Here is a 20,814-nt window from a genome sequence, read left to right as displayed (position 1 = left end):
GAAGAATCTTTTGTGTGGCTGTCAAACTCAAGGTGCCTCAGTCTCTTGTGCTTGTATTTAAACTGAAGGAGAAGCAGCACTCCTCTAGAGTTTTCCAGTGGTCTGAAATGGCAAATTATTTATCAGCAGTGAGGTGTTGTTACTCCTTCCCCTTTTCCTTGGTCACCCTTAGGAAGCTTTTTGATTTAAGAATGGTAATTAGTGGAGCAGAGTATTTTGCCAACCACATTTAATGTTGGTCTGACAGCCGAGTCCTCAGTGCTTTCCTCAAGCACCTCACAATCCAAATGGGCAATTGAAGATGATTTCTGGTAAAAGTCATGTCCAAACTGGTGAGAAGAGAAGATACAGAGAGTAGCTGAGGTCTGAAGAGAAATGTGATGGTTGTGTTTGATTTTAATTCTGTTCTTAAGCTCTTTCCAAGAAAAGACCTGGCTGCCATTGCTGCTCTGATTTTTCTTATCTCATTCCTTCCCTTCTGCTGACCCATGTTTGAGTGATGGGATGTGACCCCTCTTGCATTATTCCTGTCTCACTTCACAGTTCTCATATGTCTCTCTATTTCCTTCCTAATTTTTGTCATGATGTTTAAAAAAACCAACACCCCCCCCCAGAATTCTTTGATGGCACCACATGGGCAGAAAAATGTCTGGAGGATCATGTCATTCAGTCTACACAATGCTTGGATCTCAGCCATTCTCTGAGTTCATTGCTTACATGACCTCTAAATATTTATTTTTGAAATGGGTTTATAAATTGCTACGGTTGATTAAAAGACTCCTGAAAAATGTGACTTTTTCTAAACACAGAATGGTAGTTGATTTTAACAAAACAAGACAACAAAAAAGGCAAACAACTCGTTTAGTTTTACATGAAGTATTAGATCTATGCAAACCTTTGTGTTGTTTTATTCTTTAAATCTGGTGGGTAGAAGCTGAACAACCCGTTCTACAGAATGACCATAACTTTGGCAGCAACTCTGAACTCATATATCAACATTTCTAACATGAGATGCAACCATAATTTTCTTTCAACAGCCACATTTTGGGGGTTTATTTTCTTTTGGTTTTTAGTGTATTCCTCTTGTGCTTTTTGCTTGGACAAATACTGTGTCTTACATGATTAAAATCTAACTCTCTTACTAGTATATTTAAATTGCTTTGTCTGGTACAAACAGGCAGGTCTTGGCTCCAACTTTACATTAGAATGTGAGACATCAGATTCTTAAGACCTCTGGTTAATTGGAAATCAGTTAATGGGAACGAATTGTCATTGTCTTGTGATGAAGGCTGAGTGAAAGTATCTTGGTAGAAATACATAGGTGACTGTAAGGGTCAAACCTAGATATGAGTGTGGGGAAGCCCATAGGCTAAAGCTAATTTGTTGAGATATAAGTGCTTATCCACTCGTCCTTTGTTGCAATGATAAACAGTCAAAGCACCTTCATGCATGTTTGCCAGGTAAATTTATGTGAGTAGATTTGTCTTGTGGAATTTGAGTATGGATGTATAACATGTTTCAATTTTCTACTTGGAAATCTTTTTTTTTTTCGAGTACTTCATACCAGGGCATACAGAACTTATCATGCCTGCTCCAAGAGGCATAAAGAGCCCTGTCAAACACAGATTTATGTCACATTTTTATTTGCCATGGCTGAAGTTACATGGCAAGTATGGCAATGTAAAAAGTGCAATATTTGAGGAGGTAAATGGCTCAATCTGCTGATCTTTCTTTCTAAATAGTACCTGAGAGTACAGATTACTTGTTTTGCTAAAATCAAGCTGTAGGAAAAGGAAATTTGACATCTTGTTTTGATGGTGTATGTGGGTAATATTATTCAGCCAGAGTGTTTAATTATAATTACCAATTTAAAAAATAAAATAGCACTTAAGAACATGTTATTACACTAACATGATCCAGATCCAGCTTTCACTGGAGAGCCGAACTGCGTAAAATGAGCACAATTTTTGAATTTAATATTCCTTTACCACACATACACTGGCAATAAGATCTGCATAATGGGCCGTTTCTATTGCTTTAATCACCACTTACTGCACTCTTACTGGTCATTAGTTCTACAGATTAATGACACAAACATGGATTTATTAGTGCTGTAAACCTGTGGAAAACAGTGGGTCAAATTAGTGTCTTTTTCATAACAACATCTGATGGGCTTTTATTAGACCTGAACATGGAGTGTCACTTTCTACACTAAAAATGTCTGTGAGTCATTTCAGGTTGCTTTCACCACTTGATTGTAACCTTCTGATTTGTAGAAAACTCTCTCACTTGCCAGCAAAGTCTCTTTGATTTAGGGGATCAAAAACTGTTTGGCAATAACTTTTTACCTCAGAGTGAAATGTTTTTATTTTAAAATAGTGCTTCTTCACATGTGATGTTGACACAGTAGAGACCGCTGAGTTCCTTGAGAGGATAAGATATGCAAGATATGTGTCTCTTAATGTGACTGTTCATAAACCAACTTACTTCTGGACTGCAGCCTGAAATGCAGAACTGGTCAAAGAAACAAGTTTCTGATGCAAAAATAGCTACAGTACTTAGTGCTCTTTGGATTTTAAGGAGTTAATCTACCCTTTTAAGGAGTTATTCAAACCATGTTTTTGTAATGCACCAGTCTGTGTTGTGTCCACACAACCATGAGAACATCTCTGAGATGATTAGAGACTTCAAAAGCTCTGTAAGTCAGTAAAAATCTATTTCTTCCCTTTTTCGTGTGTGTAATTTGCCATCAGGTTCTTTAAGGCCACTTCTAAGAAGGGCTGATGAATATGAATCTTATCTGCTACCCCTTATAAACCTGCTCTTAAGTTCAAGGTTAGATATTGTTTCTCAATTTGGTTCTCTTTCAGTAGCAATGAACTATTTTATTTACAACATTAGCAAGTGTGTGGTGTCTCTTGTCTGTAATGCTCCACAGCTGATAAAAAGAACCACAGAAATTGTTGAACCTTAGAACAAAGAACATGAAGGACTTCTTAGAGGTACATTTTAAGGAGTTGTTGAGTACAGTAGTTTTCTTTAGTGTCCTTTAGTGCTCTGAGAGGTGTGCTGCCCTATCTTCCACTGGCTGCAAAATCTGAGCATCTCCTTGTGTTGGTCTGATAAAGACGCAGATGGTTGTGTAAGCCATCCAAAAAAACCTCCAATGGATGGGCAATGGATGGACCTCCAATGGATGGGGCCAGGTCCTTGTGGGAGAGAAAGTGGCACAGTCATTTTGTAAGCAGAGGATAAAGAAAGGAGTGTGTTGCTCCTGGACATGCATTGCCATGGAGCGGCATATGAATCCCAGGCAGCTACTGTGGTAGTGCACAGGGAAAGGAGAGGAGAAGGACTCTGAATCCTTAAGAAATATTTCCTCTTGATACATGCAGAGATTCAATTTCCTTGTGCTGAACTGGAGACAGCTGGTATTCCTCCAGACACTGAGGAAGCTGGGCGTCAGCACTGTCTGCTCCAGATAAGATTAATAATGTATAGATTGATGGGGGATGGAGCCTGATCTGTTGGGATGCCACAGCAAGCCCTCCTGATGAGGAGGAGCAGCTGCCTGCTTTGGGCCTCCTGAGAGGAGCAAGGGGAACCATCTGAGACAGACTGGGATTGACTCCTGTTCCTTCTGCAGGCCAGTTGCTCCCACCTTGGAGCAGACTGTGTTCAGTGCAGCACAGATCTATGGATGTGTGATCATGTCCAGTTCCCGGCTCTGTACACTTCAAAACTCTCTTAGAAAAAATGACCCCACAGCTGAACACAAGAATACAGCAGAAGGAACTTTTTTTCACCCTTGTAGAGCAGACTACAAGTGTGCTTACATGCTGCCACAAGTCTTGACCAACAAACCAGAACAGCAGCAGTTTTTTGAATTAAAATCTCTGCAGTCACTTCTGCTTCCCATTTTCAATTTGGAAGTTGAGAATTGTTTGATCTCTTGAATACTTTCTGTGTTGTACACAGGTTGGAGGCTTTTGACCTATCTCTTTTTTTGTCAGCCAGGGTATTGTTCAGAGCCGTGGAGTGATAGAACTTGGTAGGCTCAAGCTCTTTTGGGCTCCCTTCTGAGGTTCTGGCTATGATCTGCCCAAACTTGCAGTTTTGAAGCAAGTTTGAAGTTTTTAGGGTCAGCCCAAGGTGAAGTGCACCATGTTATTTACTTTTCCACATCCTTGGATGCAATTAAAAGATATGGCATGAGTGAAAAACAGAAAATCAGGAGGGAAATTCTAGATCACTTGAGGCTGCAGCATGTAGGTGCTGGTCCTTTCACACTTTCCTGGTACAGGGTTCCCAGTGCTGGTGCTTAACCTGAGGCAGGGAGAGCAATAGCAGCTGTTCCTTTCCTGCTGGCTTGAACACAGTGTAAGTGGTGGCCCAGTGGGTGTTAAATACATTCACTCAAGCTCTTCTGAAACCTGAACTGAATACTCAGTTGGTTGCCCAGTGTGAACAAAATAATAATAAAAAAAAAAAAAAACAGAAAAAAATTAAAGTTACTGAGGCTTGCAAATCTGTGCAGAGACTGCCTCTCCAAATAAAACAGACAGGTTTTATGCCCTGTTCTGCAGTAATAATTTGATGCTTTTTCCTTTTTGAGGTTTGCAGTCCAAGCTCTTTAAATATTGGTTTCACAATTACTGCTAAGCATGAATGGCTGGTTTCCAACCTGGAATAACTTTACATGCTCTAGAGAATGCCATTACCTTTACCCAATTCTGTGATTAATTACTGTAACAAATTATTACTGTAACTGCAAAATAGAATATCTGTGGTACTGTTGGGTTAGAAAGAAGAAATCAAAATAATGAACTAAGTGCCTTATTAGAGATGTGGCCATAGGTCTGTACCTTGCCTGTTGTCAAAGGAAATCCATTATCATTCTCTTAAATCTCATTTACTTCATTGCTCCTGCACAGAAGCGGGATGTGCTTTTTTATCCTGCACAGAACAGTTTCACCCTGGAAAACCAATCTAATTCATGCTTTGTTTTAATTGGGTTGTGTTTTGTCAGCTTTATGGATACACTGGGGTTACAGGACATGTGAATTTACTTCTCTTTCTTTCCCCCAGCCTCTTCAGTGCCTGTCTTTTCGAAAGATTTAGGTAGCAGCAATGAACAGCTGGCAGAGTTGGGCTGCATTTGGCCTGGTGGTGTAGCAGGGAGGGACTTGGTACCCCTTCGCAGGGGTAGGAGCTGCCTGGAGCAAGAGTGCTTCCACCCCTGTGTGACAGTGCCTCTAGCAGGGACCAAGGAACCATGGCTGCCCAGAGCCTGAGCAGGGGGTGCAGCAGCTCACCCTGTGAGAAGGGGAGAGGGAGGAAACACAGCATTTTCTACATGACAACAAGGAGAAGTGTTCTGCCTCAGAATTAGAGCTCCACATCTCTTGCCCTCATTCACTTTCCTGCCACCACTGCCCCTGGCTTCAGTGGTCTGTGCTGGCTGCCCTTCTCTTGGGTTTTGCCCTTTCTGCTTGAATACTGTCTTCAGGAGTTTTCACATTGTCTGGATCTTCTTCTGGTTTTTACATCCCTCTAGCAGGAAGGTTTGATATCTACTGCTGCTGCTGTCTACTGCCCAATGCTGCTGCTGGATGGGGACACTGGGGATGCTGCTGGTGCTGTGCAGCCACCTCTGCAGGTCACATTGAACTGATACTGGGGTCTGCAGTGTCTCAGTGAAAGCAGGGAGAGTACTGGGCAGTTTAACATTTTCAATTCCATACAATAGCAAAACAGTGGTGAATTAATGATGCAGTGGAGAGTGCACAGGAAAATTTGTGTTTTCTGAATTTAAAGATATAAATGACATCATCTTATGGGTCTTATGATGTATGAGCTCAAAACTTGCTTATTTTGGGATCTGTTTCTTTGTTTGCCAGGTATTTCATGTTTTGTCAGACTTTAAGCATGACTTCCTTAAGCCTGGATTATACAGAAAATATATATGACACTGCACCATGGGTTGAACCCTGAATATCCTGCTTTTATCTTGTCATGTTATCTCATATTATTATATTAGTTCACTGCTGAGCTTTTTAACCAAATGCTACTGTGGCTCATCTTTATTATAACAGAGACATATTTTAAATTTAAAATGCTTTATCAATACAAATAAAAACCCTTCTTTTGTAATTAGGAATGTCTTTGTGCTTTTTAAGTATGGAAGAGTTATTTGGTTTCAGATGCTATATTTGGCATTCCACAGCCACATAATTTTAATGATATGTAGTCGAAATGTCTTTTGAAAGCCTCTATAATAAAAATAGAAGAGAAATTAGATTACCTCTGAGACTTAAAAGAACTGTTGAAGAATTTATTAGAGCAATGTTAAAGTATGCTGTAAAATGAGTCATGTTAGTCTCCAAATTGATCTGGGGTATCTGGGGATTCAGAATGCTGTACTACTCAGATTAATTAAAATGTAGTCAGCTGAAACCTTCACTATAATAAAAATTGTTCCCCAGGGTTATACCTTCATTACCATCCTGATGTAGCCCTCCTGTCCTGACCATTGCTGAGCTAAGTAATTAGTTCACTTTAAAACAAAAACAAAAGGATAAAATGATCATGACAATACTTAATGTATTATTTGGGGGTTTTTTATTGCTATGCCTGGTCTCTGTTTGATATCATTAATTGTATATAGCCATTCTTTCTGCTCCCAAAGACAAACAGTGAGAGACAAAGTATCTCTGATGTGAGGGTTACGCTGTTTCCCATACTGTAAGGCGTGGAATATCTTACAGTTGCTGTTTTCTGTAACTCTGGCTAAGGCACTGATCTCCCTCTGCAGATGTGCTGCCTATCTCATCCCTGTTGTGCTGTGGGCAGTGTTCTGCTCCACAGGGGTTTTCCTTATCAGCAGTCCTGGAGTAAATCAACAAGGTGGAGACTGCATTTCCCAACAGGGTCTCAAAGGAAGAGCTCACATCATGTGGATTTGTACAGGATACCAGGGGACATCTGCCTTACGAGGCTGTCTCAAGCTCAGGCTTCAGGACCTAGATAAAGCACTGCTTCTGTCTCTCCCACCCTGTGGATGTTCTGGCCCCAGCTCTGCAGAGTCTGTCAGCAGTTTGTCCTTGGGCTGGATGCAGTAGTGAAACCCTCTGGATAAGGCTCACCCTTATCTCTCTCTTGTGTCATGTCGTGGGCACTGTCCCCAAAGCTGCTGAATAGCAAAGACATGACAAAGAAGCTTTTGATTGTGGCTGTCAGTGCTGGAACCTGGAGATTGTAGCTCAAATCAAAATGCATCTGACTGAGTTGTGGCTCTGACAGAGTGAGCCCCAAGTCTGTTCTTCATATTAATGACCTGAATGCAATGGGTTTGGATTCTCAAAAATACTTTTAAAAACACTCATGCTTTTTCAATCCCTTTTCAAAGAAAGGGATTTCATGTCCTTTCTGCCAGAATATAACAAACTATTATAGTCCCCTATAGCACTTCCAGAATCCCACAGAACTTTACGTATGTTATTTAGGCTCCAACAAACCCCATTAAGGGATATTTCTACATTCTTTTGTTCTTCTTTTTTTTTTTTTTTCCAGTAAGACAAACTGAGGTGGAAGAAGTGCTAGTGGTTTGCTAAAGGCTAAGTAGTCCCTCTCAATGCATCAATGCCTACTCCCAATCTCTTTAGTGTAACAAAGCCCTTACATGCACCTGACTTCCATCCAAATAAATCCTCTAGAACTCCCTCCTCTGACCATATGCGCTGGACATTTACACAAAGCAAACACAGCTCATCTGTGCAATTGTACAATAGAATATTGACTGCTTAGTACATGCCATAGCTTTGTACTTTTAATAATAAAAATGTCTTCAGCAGCTCTATTTCAATGACATGTCACAGGAGAGGACAGTAGGGAAGAGTCCAGCTGTGCCTTCTGCAGTGATCACTCCATGCCCTGTACTGTTTGAAACCTGGAATTGCTTCCTTTTGTTGCAGTGTCAAGGAGCAAACTTGATGAGAAACCCACCTTGTACATTTATGACCAGGAAATCTAAAATGGAGGAATATGCAGGCTCCCAAAGAGATCTGTGAAATTCTTTGCCCACGTAAGGAGCCAATCTCTGGGAAGACTCAATGAACCTATAATTAGACTCCATGGTCTGCACTTCAGACAGCTGAAAGTTAGATGAAAGTTAGTGTGAGGGGGAACAAAGGCTCTGGTTTTCCCCCTTCAAGAGCCTCAAGATGCAAAAAAGGTCATATAATTTCGAACTCTTGGTCTCTGCTTGTCTGTGTTGAGAAACTCCATCACAGCTGTCGCCATGATATTTTCTGAAAAATCCCTTTGCCAGGATTTTTCTCCTGAGAAGCTGAGAAGCCTCAGGAGAAAAGAAAATCAATAATGATCTGCTGCTGTGGAATGCAACAGGTGCACCTTTGATTGGTCCATGTTGGTTGTCTCTAATTAATGGCCAGTCACATTGGATTGCCAGCTGGCTTGGACTCTCTGAGAGTCACGAGCTTTTGTTATTCATTCCTTCCTTTCTATTCCTTTCAAGCCTTCTGATGAAATCCTTTCTTCTATTCTTTTAGTATAGTTTTAATATACCATTTTCCTTTAATATAATATATATCATAAAATAATAAATCAGCCTTCTGAAACATGGACTCAAGATTCTCGTCTCTTCCCTTGCCCTGGGACCCCTGCAAGCACCACCACATTTGGTGACCCCAAGTGAAGAAAAATTCCACATTTGGTGAACCCCGAGTGAGGAACATTGCCACACACAGCCTGGTTGTGTCTCCTTCTCAGTGGGTTGGTGCTGGTGAGTGGGTGAATGCACAGCAAGGAACGTGCAGCCCCTTGGCTAGGCTGGGTGAGAAGAACTGCACAGCAGCAGCAGGGGCTCGAGCACACGAGCCCTGACACATCATCTCAGCCCTTCATTTTGCCATATATTGACAAGCTCATCCTGTACAGTCTCACTTTCTTCCAAGGGGGACTTCCTTTCTGTCCCCCTCTTTCAGGCAGGTGTTGTGAGAGCAGACATGCATCAAGTTGGACTGGATGGCATCTCTAAGGGTTGTGTTAGCAGAGGAAAACACAGTGACAGGAAGAGTGACTGCTGCTCATTTGCTATTTAAATTGAGTGTTCTTAAAGACAAGATGGTGTAAAATGCCTATTTTTACTGTACTTTGTACATGATTTTTACATTGTATCTTTAGGGAGAGTATCTAAATTATTTGAAATCCATTTAGAGGGTTTTTTCCCTCCTTCATTCTTATATTCACCCATAATATTATTTGTGATTAGAAAAGTGCATGACGACTGTGCTAAAATACAACCGTGTTGTACATAATGATTTTTGGGGGTTTTTTTGCAATGTTATTTGTGCTGGGATTGGATTCTGTTCTCCTGTTGAAGTGAATGCCTGCAGATCAGATTGGTATACTAAAAAGCTGGCTATGAGTGAAAAGTGAGAAAGTTCACTTCCAAGGATTTCTTTTAACAGGACTATGTTTCCTTTTATGTAAAATTGTAATTTACTGGTTTGCAGCTGTCTATATGCACTTTCACTCTCTGATGTTTGACACAGAAGAACTCGTGTGTTGTTGGATTCCTTTCTGTGGCATTTTAGCATCAGTAGTGGTCACTGTGAGTTTGCTGCAATTGAAAGAACTTGGGCTTATGTAATGGAAGATCAGAAATTTGTGTCAGTTTTGTACAATCCAAATTTTAACTGTTTCTTCCTGCATAGCTTAATGCCGCACTGTGTAGGTGAGATTGTCAGTGGAAATTGTTTTAAAGTTGATAACCTTCATCTTCTCAAATGAATGGGTTGTATACCCATCCTGAATAATCACCAAAGTAAGGACTGAGAAATAGAAAATTTTACTGAGTAGGACCACAAAGTTGTCTGGGTGAGAAGTAGAGCACTGGGTGTAGCAGATTGTGGTCTGCCTGCAGTTTTCCTGAATTTAGGGCTGGCATTTGCAGCTGCCAAGCAGTGTGGCGCTGCAGGCCTGAAGAGTGCCTCACTGTTCCAGTGCATTTCTTGTCCTGTGCCTTACTGCAAGCATGAAGATTTATTGTGCTTTGAGTAGACAACACTCAATTTGCCACAGTTAAAAGTGATATTCTGTAATGCAAAGCATGAAAACCAGTGCTGGAGATCTTTCTGTCAGTCCCAACACTTGTACTTGGAGAAGAAAGAAAATGGAAATGATGGGTCTATTCCTATCCTCAGTGCAGACAGTTTTCTGCAAAGACATATCACTCTACCAGCAGGGCACCCTATGGAAAAGTTGTGTTGTTGGGGCTTTTTCCCCTCCTATTTTTGAAAGATGGATTTCTGAAATCAGGTCAGATAAAGACTGGGGTTATGTGCCTGGTTGTGAGTATGAACTTTGATTTCTTTCCCTGTCCTTTTTACAAGTAAGTCTCAGGGGAAAGTACTGCTTAGCTGAATGACTATAATTATTTAATTAACCCTTTGCTTAATTAAAGCTTTGAAATTTTTCTGTGTCTATAAGTATCTCTCTTTCCTATACAGCATATATTGGCACATCATCATCCACACCTTTCTGGAAAGTATATTCAGAATATGTGTCAATAGTCACTAAAGGTTATGAAAGAAAATTTCAGTGCAGGATTTAAGGCAGATCTCCTTCAGCAGTTGTAGCCACCTGTCTTCATACCAAGTTCTGTGTTCCTCCCTTATGCAGATATACACACAGGGCTGTACCCAAGTACTCACAGACTGGCTTCAAGAGCTCCCTTTGCCTTTCTCACACTCTCCAAGCCCCTTTTGGGTGTCCCTGCCTCGATGCCAGCTGCAGCACCAGCTATGCATTGGTGGTGGTGGCTGGAGATGAGTCTTGGGTCCTGCAGGTTGACTGCAGAGCTGTGTAGCATTGCTGCTGGCAGGACCTCTTGTTAAAGGTCTTTGTTGAGGTATGCTTTGACTCTCCCCAAAATCCCAGCTTGTTTCTGTCTGCTGAGCTTGGCAGGGAGGGAGAAAAATCCCAGGGTTGTTTGTTGTTTGGTTGCACCAGAAGAAAGCCCCCAAGGCAGAAGGTAAATACAGGGAGTGGAGCAGGGGATCTGATGCTGGTGAGACTTGTCCCCCTGGTGCTGTTTGGATTTACCCATCTGGCTCTGGTCCTGCTTACACCTGTCAGCTGAGAGGGACAGTGCCAAAGCAAGGGGTGAGTGAATGTCCTCTTGGAGCTTTGCCTGGCCAGCTGGCAGCACGCATCATCAGCCAAGCTTTCCCTTCCTCCTCCTCCTCCTCCACAGCCTTGGACATGTCATTCAGTATGTATGGCCATGCCTTCCCACCACAAGGGAGGAAGGTGGGTTTCAGCCCCATCAGCCCCTCTAATAGAAATTAAGGGTTTCAATCTTTCTTTCTTTCTTACATGAAAGGAGGAAAAAAAAAATGTCCTTTTAATTTACTATGTTTAAATTATTTTCACTTGTATAGTGGTCTCTACTAGAATGGACATATTGTGCCCATTGGAGACCACACCTTAGCAAGACAAAGCTAGCTCACTGTGCTGGAATTTTTTAATGGAGTTTTATGAGGAGAGAATAGGAGGAGGAAGAACCCACCAAGCAGGATTGGCTCCAGAAAAAGGTTAGAAGCAGATTGAGGTTTGTCTACCTTAGAATATGAGGCCTATTCACTCAGATATGCTTCTTTCTAGCTTCTTTTGGTACTGCCATGCCCATATTCATCATCCTACTGCCATTTTCCAAAGCTGTCATCCTGTCATCCCCATGTCAGCAAACCTCCCACCAGTTTGGGTGACAGACACATTTTAGGCTCAGCTCCTGTGGGGAGGGTGTAATGACCCTTCCTTCAAAACAAGCCAGTCCTGTCTGCCACTGACACAGCAGTTCCTGTCCATCTGCCAGGGGTGTTTGGGAGCACTGCATTAGGAAGCTCAGTCACAGCACTACTGCTTTTTTTTAAGCCAACCCTACATCCCTGATGTCTTTAATATTGGTGGGGGATTAAGTAATATTTTCCCATGTGCAGATGGAGAATAGTACCACAGTGTGTCACAAAAACTAAGTTGATTCATCAGGCAAACATTTTAAATGAACATTTAAAATTTATTAAAATGTATTTTCCCCCTTTTCTATCAGTGCAAAACAACTGTTTATAAAAGATTCTTCGGATCTTCGGATCTTAGACTGCACTAGGTGCTTTTATACTGTGACGCCTTTTACTTGCTGATAAATTTGATAAATGCATTTGCAGTATTTCAGCAACCCTCCTTTAACAGCCTTTTCTTCAATATAAACCTTCTGGATGAATCAGAGTTATCACATGCAACACAGCCCAAGTTGGTTCCACGGCATGCTACCATAATTTTCATTTGTTAAACAGTCTTAGCACTACTAGGAAGTATTTTGTGTGAAATGGATTGTGTTTATTACTTCTGTCAAATAAACTTAACACTCAAGACTCCAAGCATAAATTACTAAGCAAAATCAGAAGCAAAGGATGAGAAGATCTTATACATAGTTGAGAGTGAGCAAAATGAGAAGTTTTTCAGCAGATAAGACTTTTGCCAACTTAGAATGTTTTATAGCCTAATGCATGGCATTGTTTAGCCAGCAGCTGTATTAAGACAACCTGAAATAAGTACAGGAATTCACCCAGTCACCTTAGCTGAACTCACAGTGAGTTCTCTTGTTCTTTGCTGAATTTTAATCCAGAATCCATCTGCCTTTGTTTAGTTGCTTCTGCTAAGGCTTTTACACAGTGATTATGCTGTGCACTGAGTTGGTGCTGTCCCATCCGTGTCTGGACCTTTGGATCAAGTGGACCTTCCTACCCAGTTTTTCATGTTACCATTCCTGTGGTCTTGCTGAGGTCATGTTGCATTAGAAAGTGTGTGTGTGCGCCAGTGCTAAATCCATGGCTCCAGAGTGTCTTTACATGACAACATTCCCCTCATGTTGGATCCACACTACAGTATCATGATGGCCGTGTGACCTGAAGTGTGTTAGGATCTCCTAACAGACAGGTATGCAATGATGTATTCTGCCCAGAGGCTTTTTCCCTTAAGAATCACAGCAGTTTAAAATGAGGAAAATTGTTGAGCCATATGTGTTTTTAAAAAGAGAAGCAATGCTGAAGCAGTGTATAGCATACAGTGGAAAGGAAATCAAATACAATATGATCTGTAATACTGCCTGTACTCTGGAGCTGAGCAACTTTGGAACTATAAAGGGATTTGAGCACATGTTCATTTATTAATTTTATTTTTTTTTACTCATGCCATTTTTTTTACTGTGCCATTTGTAGCAAGCCCTATATCACAAACTTGCTGCCATGCTTGCTCATATTGTGCAAAAAAATGTGGCTGAAACATCACTCAGCACATCTAAATGCATGCCTGTATATGTAATCATGTGCAAATAGCCACACATTTGGGGTTCTCTCATTTTCAGAATGATATAGTCTATTGGCATAGCTGTGTGCTTTTTACAGTAATTTAAGCAGGTAAAAATCAGATAGTATATATTCTATTTCACATGCTGATAACCTTTTATTTTCCCATTTCTTATGGACAGTGATAATGAGAATTGATATTTCTACATGGAGAATTTCATTATCTAAAAATACTCTTAATACTGACATGCAAAACTGGTGTAGCAGAAGAAGCATATCTGATCCAAATCATTAATTGAGCTGTAATTACAATGACAATACAAAAATGAAGCAACCTTACCTTAGCTCAGGAGAGTCTTTTTGCTCTATCCCAGGCAGTTTCCTCCCCTTATTCAACTGAAAAGGGAAAATCCACTTAAATAAAGATAAGAACTGGAAGAGTGAGTGATTTAAGGAGTTCTCATCTGAACTGCTGATCCACTTGTTTTTAGCAAATTGCAAAAAACCCTCGATCCAGCAGTAGCTCAGAGCGACTTTTCTATTCTCGTGTGTTCTGTGGGCTGAGAATCTGCAAGAATAAACCTGAGACGGTGCTGCAAGAGAGAGACAGCGGGGGGGACCTTGGCACGGAGTTGGACCAAACTCTAAATATAGCCCAACCCACTTTCTGTGCAATTCTCTTCATACTCTGAAGGCAGATGACCTTGTCAGAAAACTGACCTCCTGGTATGTCCCCCTCTTAGGAGAGAAGATCTAAGGGAGCAGGACTGCAGCATAAAGGGACAGAAAAGCAATCTACCATCTGCCTGCAGCAAATGAATTTAGGTATGGGCTCTTATTTTCCTGGTAGTTAGAGCTGATTGTCTCATAATGTGCTTTAGTTGATCATTTATACAAATGAGCTGCATGTCAGTTCACAAAAGGCCTGTGCAGATGCGAGATTGCATTGTAATTGTTAGTCTTAAATACAGAGCACTGACATAGATGACAAGCCCGATGCATTTCCTCCTCTCAAAAACCTTAACATATCAGAGTGTGCAGTATTGCCCTAAATGCTTCTCACTATAAAAAATTACCCATTCTTTTACTTGCTCTTATAATAAGTAAGACTTCTTGGATAAGTGAGTTATATCTACAAGTGTATATTCTAGTACTGTATATATTTGGGATGCTAGGATAGCTTAAAAGGGGATGAGAAGCTGCAATATCAGAAATCAAACTGCAGAGAAATGTGAAGTATATGCAGAGAAGGAGAAAGCAAAAAATAAGAGGCATAGAAACATAACCCTTGTGCTAGGGAACTGGTTTTCAACAGATGTGTTATAATCTGGGGAATTTGCCACTCTAACTCTGTGTGGCAACATGTCAGGGTATTTTGTTCTTAGCCTGAAGGAGAGTTTAACTTGATATCAGTCAACCTGATACTCTGTCAAATGGAGATCTGATACTTCTATGTCATATGAAGGCTTCTAAATAAAAAAAGCTTCAGAAATCAGAGCAGCTCAAAATGTCATTTCATTTTGTGTGTAAAGATGGGTAGGAGAGCTGGGATAAAAGACTTTATTTGTTTGCAGTGTTGTTCTTCAGTGGGATGTATTATTTGGTGCTGACATCTGTGTGAGTGTATGCTACATGATATGCATGCGTGCAGTTTTCCATGTACAGAGAAAACCTGAGAAAAGTCAGGACTGTGATAACTGCATACTACAGATGTGTGCATCTGCAAAACATCCATGAGCCAAAAAAGTGGGAATCAGTGGGTATCAGTAGTCAGTAAAGTAGCAGTGTCTCTGTGAACAATAATTTCTGCTGTTAAGTTTTTGTGATGTGTGCTATATATCCTTTTAATTGCAGCCTACTATTTCTGGCAAGTTCCACTGTGTAATTTTATCATGATCTATGGACTTGAAGTGCACAGCATCAGCCAGACTCTCTGTGTTACCCTCACAGCAAGAACTGCAGCTGTGAGCCACAGCTGCTTCCCAATACAGAGAACAGTAAAAAAGCACAAATCTCTGGCAGTATTAAGGGAGACATCACATCTGGGACCATGCTACATTCCTGCCTGAAACTCAGTCACAGACAGACCTAGGCTAGACCCCACCCATTAAGTAGTTTTATGGATTTATCCAAGTTCATCTTTCCTCCCAGTTTACCTATTTCTTCCCCATTAACACAAATAAATGTTTGTCAGAAGTTAATATTTTAACAAACGAAGAATGCTGGTGTTTGATTTGGAAGAGAGGACCTGAAAAAGGAACAAATCCACCTCCAGATAGATGTATATTGAATAGCACTGTGTAAGTGGTGAAATTCTGAATGTACAGGTCACCAGCATCACTAAACATGGGTAGCATTGTGCTGCCTGTGCTCCAGGGTGGTACCCTCATGACAGCCTCACCAACCCTACCAGTTCCATCTCCACAGTGCCACTGCCAATTCTACCCCTCTCTCTAGTGCCAGGATGTTGAATTCACCACAGATCCCTTCATTCAGACCAGGAAGGTGGTGAGGATAAAGGAGGGAATATATACTCCTCCCCAGCACGAGTAGTATACTTTTCACCCTCTTTTTCACCAGCTTTGCACCCTCTGCAGCAAGCAGCAGCTTCATGGGTCTTAAAAAAAGAAGGAATCACAGTGTTTGGTGGGTGTTAAGGCACAGGCTTAGTGATTCTTTGGCAGGAACTGGGCCATGCACTTCTCCCATAGGAATATTGTGGAGAAGGAGTGATTTCTTGCTCATACAAATAACACACTGGTTGGCTTTGGGCAGGGAGTTAATCTTTGGGGAGGCCTTTATAGAGTGGCCCTGTTCATGTGTACAGGGCTCTAAATGTTGCATGACCAACCCCAGTGATGCAAACTTCCTGGAGGAAGGGGAAAAGCTTTAAAAGTGGTTGTATGTGCTCATCAAGATGGATGGAAAAGTGCTTGGTTTGACAGCTGTATACACTCAAGTTTTCTTTAGGATGACTTTAATTTTTCTGTCTGCACCATGAAGAGGAAAATGCAGTAGAGTCTGGCCCCTAGTTTGTGCCTAGCTTTTCCTGAGCTCTTGTGTTTTCCTTGTGAATGGGTTTTCTGCATATTTGTTGACAGTTTTTAACTGTCCAGCTTTATTTGGTAGCATTTCCTGTGGAATGAGTTTGGTCTGGCTTTTCCAGAGCCCAGGCATTTTCCTATCCCAAATGCCTGTGTTGAGGTTGAGACTTATTTCAAGCCAGGCTCGTGGGATTCTCCCTCAACATTGTTAAACATTCTGTAACTAGTATGTGTGAGCTGATTTTTCTTTTGATTAACCCCAAATTCCTAGACATTTGTAGTTGTTAAAATATCCCACAGAGCATTTACAAGGTGAGATTGTGAACCATAATGACTCAGACAATTTCCAGTGTGGTCAGCTGTATCCTCTGTATCCTGGCTTGCCCTGTTCCTCTGCTTTTCAGAGTTGGACAACGTTGTTGTATGAGCATAAACTGTTGGACAGGATTAAACAAAACAGTCTCCCACTTCCCTATCTATCTATAAAATGCTTTTGAATTAAACTTGGAGTTATAAGGAGATTATTGGAAGTTTCAGCTTGAAGGATAGTTTTTGAGAGAACAAAAGAAAAAGAGTAGACTGAAGTGATTTGTGCATGTTATGTCAGCCTTCACTCATGATACCATTGGTGAAGGGTACAAAAGAACAATACTGATTTATATGATTTGTACCCTGTGCTGAAGTCTCTGGTTGCTCTTTTTTGGCAAGCTCATAATGAAGAAATTAAATTGGATGGCAAACAGTAAAAGGACCTGTCATGTTCTGTCATGTCAGATCTTCATGTTTGTCCTTTCTAACCATGGGTTTTAAAACTCCAGTGACTAAATGAATACTGAGTTCTCTCTGCTCACCTTGGTGATGCTGTTTTCCATTGTCCAAGGCATAAGTGGGATATTCAACCTCTACTTAGCAGGTGAAAAAGTTAATTCTTATTAGAAGGGGAGTGGCCTACTACTTTTTACCTCTGATCAATCATGTTCTGTGGCTTTTCTACCATCTTTCTGTCTTACAGGCAAAATATAACAACGAATAAGTTATGAAGAGGGTGAGGTTGTAGCTATCCTACAAGCTGGGCTTAGTCTCGATCATATGAAATTTATTCTCCTGTGCTTACATATATGCAACAGAGGATTTCCTCTGATCTTATTCTCTGATATGCCCTGTATTTTGTCTCTTAATTCACTCCCAGCCAGCAAGTCATGTCAGAAATTAGTTTGTAAGTACCTGTTTTGAGTATTAAAGTAAAAGTGTTTAAAAAAGGGGAGATGTAATTGTTAGAAATGTATTATGGGAAATCCCTTGCATTGCAGATAGTTATGTCTGTAATAAAAAACCATTTTTTTATCATATCAGAGTATAATGAAAATAAACTTGATATTATTCTATTAAGACCTATTCTTTTTTTGATTGAATGGACAGTGATTTTAATTTAAATTATCCATCAGAGTAAAGAAGAGAGACCTAACTGAATATCCTGTCACAGGATTTATCAGGCAAAAATAGTTGTTTGTGCTAGATATGTCTTTAGAACTGCCCCAGGAGAGGATCTGCATTTCCAGAAGAATGTTGTCTTTGACTTTGTAGTGCAAGTTTTTGCCAGTCCTTAGGAGCTGTTACAGGAATTCCTATAGAGTGGCTTGGCAGAGGCTTAGCCTGCTGGAGTGTGAAGAAATTTATTTATCTGAATGTTACCTGTGGGGACAAAGCTGAAGCTCCTTTGAATCTTTGATGGGGCTGTGTCTGTTTGTGCTGAGTCCCACACTGTTTGCCCCTCAGGTGTGCCTCACTAACACACTTGGAAATACCTTATTTCAGATACCTTGGCAAGTTTGAGGCATCCTTGCAGACATCAAAACTCACTGCTGTGCTGGAATGCACCTGTTTTGGGAAGGGTCTCCTTAGTTTGTAGTGATTGGAAGGCAGAACTGCCCAGCCCAGGGGGACTGTGCATGGCTTGGTAGGATGGAGCCTGGCACCATGTGTAATTCCTATGGAGGTTGTCTCAGCCTGAGCAGAAAGGCAGCTCTGTCTCTGTTGCAGCAGGCTGGTAAAGTCAGAGGAATGGTTGCTAACTGGTAATAACCTGCAAGAGAGCTTTCTGTGCAGCTTTGTGCTCCCTAGTGACAACAACAGGTACCAGTGCCTTCAGTGTTCCCTCTTTAGTTCTAAATGGTCAAAATACCCAAATATTTTAAGGCCCTATGAATGAAGACATTTCATGTGATTCATGTGATCATTTTGCAAAAGCTAAACTGCAAAAATTGCCTAAGTTTTCCATTAAGCTGTAATATTATGTCTTTTTATACAATTAAATACTATTTTTTCATTTCTTGTGAGAATATGTTCTTGTATTGATTTCTAAGACTAGATCTTGTTTTACTTTACTGCTTTAAATTATTTTGCTAATCCTTAGTCAAGGAGGTAAGGAGATGTTTTGTTGTTTTGGGATTTTTTTTCTGTAATGTGTCATCTAGATTTCTCAGTTGTGCCACTCACTGCACTTGATGCATGTCTGTGATGGGGAGAATTACTTATTTTTCGTGAGTTGCCAGGGGACCCTTTCTAATTTAGCCACAGAAAAGAAAAGGATGCTGACACTGTCATGGCTATTTTTGATGCAATGGTTATGTGGTGATCTTCCCAAGGACAGATTGCTTTTGTATCTAACATTTTTTATTTTATTTACTAGAAATTTCTAAAGTATTGCCATGATAAATAGCCAGCAATTTGTCTGAAGAACCATATTAATAACAAAATTTGCATTCTTAGCCATTCTGTGATCTGGAAGTCCCCAGAAGAGCTTCATGGCGGTTGCTTGCCCAGTTGGCTTTACACCATGGGCTCCAGGGTATCTAAGCTATTCTTAGCCTTCTCAACAGGGAAAATCAAAGCTGTCCACTGCCTACAGAGAGGGAATTTAGGGAGGATTGACCTGGTAGACATGAAAGAGATCCTCCTTTTGGCGTTAGCTGTGCTGGTGACACACAGCTGAGTAATTTAGGTTTGGACTGTGTGAAGTGCTGAATTCTGTTCCTCCTTCTCCCAGTCCTATTCAGAACCTTTCCCTTTTGTCAGGCAAGTATGTTAATCCTTTTTTCTTAGTTAGCCAGCCCACCAGCCAGGCCTGCTGCATTTACAAGAGCTCCTCTGTTGTTTGAGTACTGGAGGGCAGCAAGGCAGGACCTGAGCCCTGAGTTCTCTGCTGCCTCCAGGAGAGGGGTGTGCTGTAACATATTGTCATTGCCACTTTTAGCCCAGCTATTGTGGTCAGCACAACTCTGCTGGCAACAGGAGCCCTCTCAGCTGAGCAAGGATGAACAGCGACTTGGGAGCCAATTCTGCTGACAGCTGTTACATTTTACAGAAACTTAATTGACCTTGCACTGTGTGTACCTGATGGGACATGCAGGAGAGACGCAGTGAGAAAAATTTCAAGTAGTGCATTGACCTTGAGATTACTTAATCTGATTCACTGAAGATTGAGGCCAGCTTTTGATAGCAAAACTGAGAATAATAAGGAAGTATCAGAATATTTTTTTCTCTGCCCCTCTTCTCCCTTCCTCCCATAGAAGAATGGCAATTAAGAAAAGTTTTAAGATGTGCCCAACACACTTGGCATTTTAATTGGCATCAAATGTGTTTCAATCTACTGAATTTAGAGGTGGGAGAACTTTAAATATTTTGCCCCAGATTAATGAACACATATCAGTACAATTTAATCAACCAGTAAATAAAAATACCAGTTACAAATCAGCCTGAAATTAATCCATCACAGCACACCCAAACTGAACTATGTGCACCTGCAGAATAATGACAAGCACATAATTTCCTGTAACATATCTGAAACTAGAAAGAGAGCATAACAAATACAAAACCTGTATCCACAGTGTACTGAACTTCTGGTTAAAAATTAGGGGACAGAGGCTTTATTTACAATGTGGTTTCAGATATGAGACAGTTTTAGAACAGGCAGAGAAGGATGGAAATCAGAAAGGGGAGAAGGGATGGGAGAGGCATAATAAATTTTGTACAAACTTTGTTCTCATGCAATTCTAGTCTAGTACTGATACTATGCCCTGATGAAAGCATAAGGGAAAAAAACAGGGATTTCAGGCCCAGACTATGTCTGATTGCAGACAGATACATCAAATAAAAGTTGAGGGATTCTCCCTTGTGGACATGTAAAACAGGTTCCCTTCAAATTTTGTCACAGAGAATAATTCAGTGGTAAGAATTGAACTTGTCCTGTACTGGATTCTGTCACTGGGAGCCTTTTGGACTCCAATCAAGCCTGATCTTGCTTAGCTCCAGAACAAAACAAAACAAAACAAAACAAAAAACCAAATTAAAAAAAAAAAAAACTAACAGAAATTATTCTCTCA

At 40.8% G+C, this 20,814-nt stretch overlaps 1 protein-coding gene across 3 annotated transcripts in view; it reads left to right on the top strand.

The window, feature by feature from the left end:
* CMSS1 (cms1 ribosomal small subunit homolog) overlaps positions 1–20,814 on the top strand; it is a 223,588-nt gene that overhangs the window by 177,179 nt on the left and 25,595 nt on the right. Inside the window, exon 2 of one of the 3 annotated variants that reach the window (XM_063148093.1) lies at positions 14,132–14,213. The exons of 1 other annotated variant lie outside the window; for it this stretch is intronic. In XM_063148093.1, coding sequence (XP_063004163.1) covers positions 14,204–14,213 — 10 coding nt within the window. In that variant the 5' untranslated portion in view covers positions 14,132–14,203. Of the gene's footprint in view, positions 1–14,042; positions 14,214–20,814 lie in introns of those variants that run through there. One more of the 3 variants, XM_063148092.1, reaches the window with a different exon arrangement.

This window comes from Melospiza melodia, chromosome 2 (assembly GCF_035770615.1).
Source record: "Melospiza melodia melodia isolate bMelMel2 chromosome 2, bMelMel2.pri, whole genome shotgun sequence".
Classification (NCBI taxonomy): domain Eukaryota; kingdom Metazoa; phylum Chordata; class Aves; order Passeriformes; family Passerellidae; genus Melospiza; species Melospiza melodia.
This window is presented reverse-complemented; position numbering and strand designations above follow the sequence as displayed.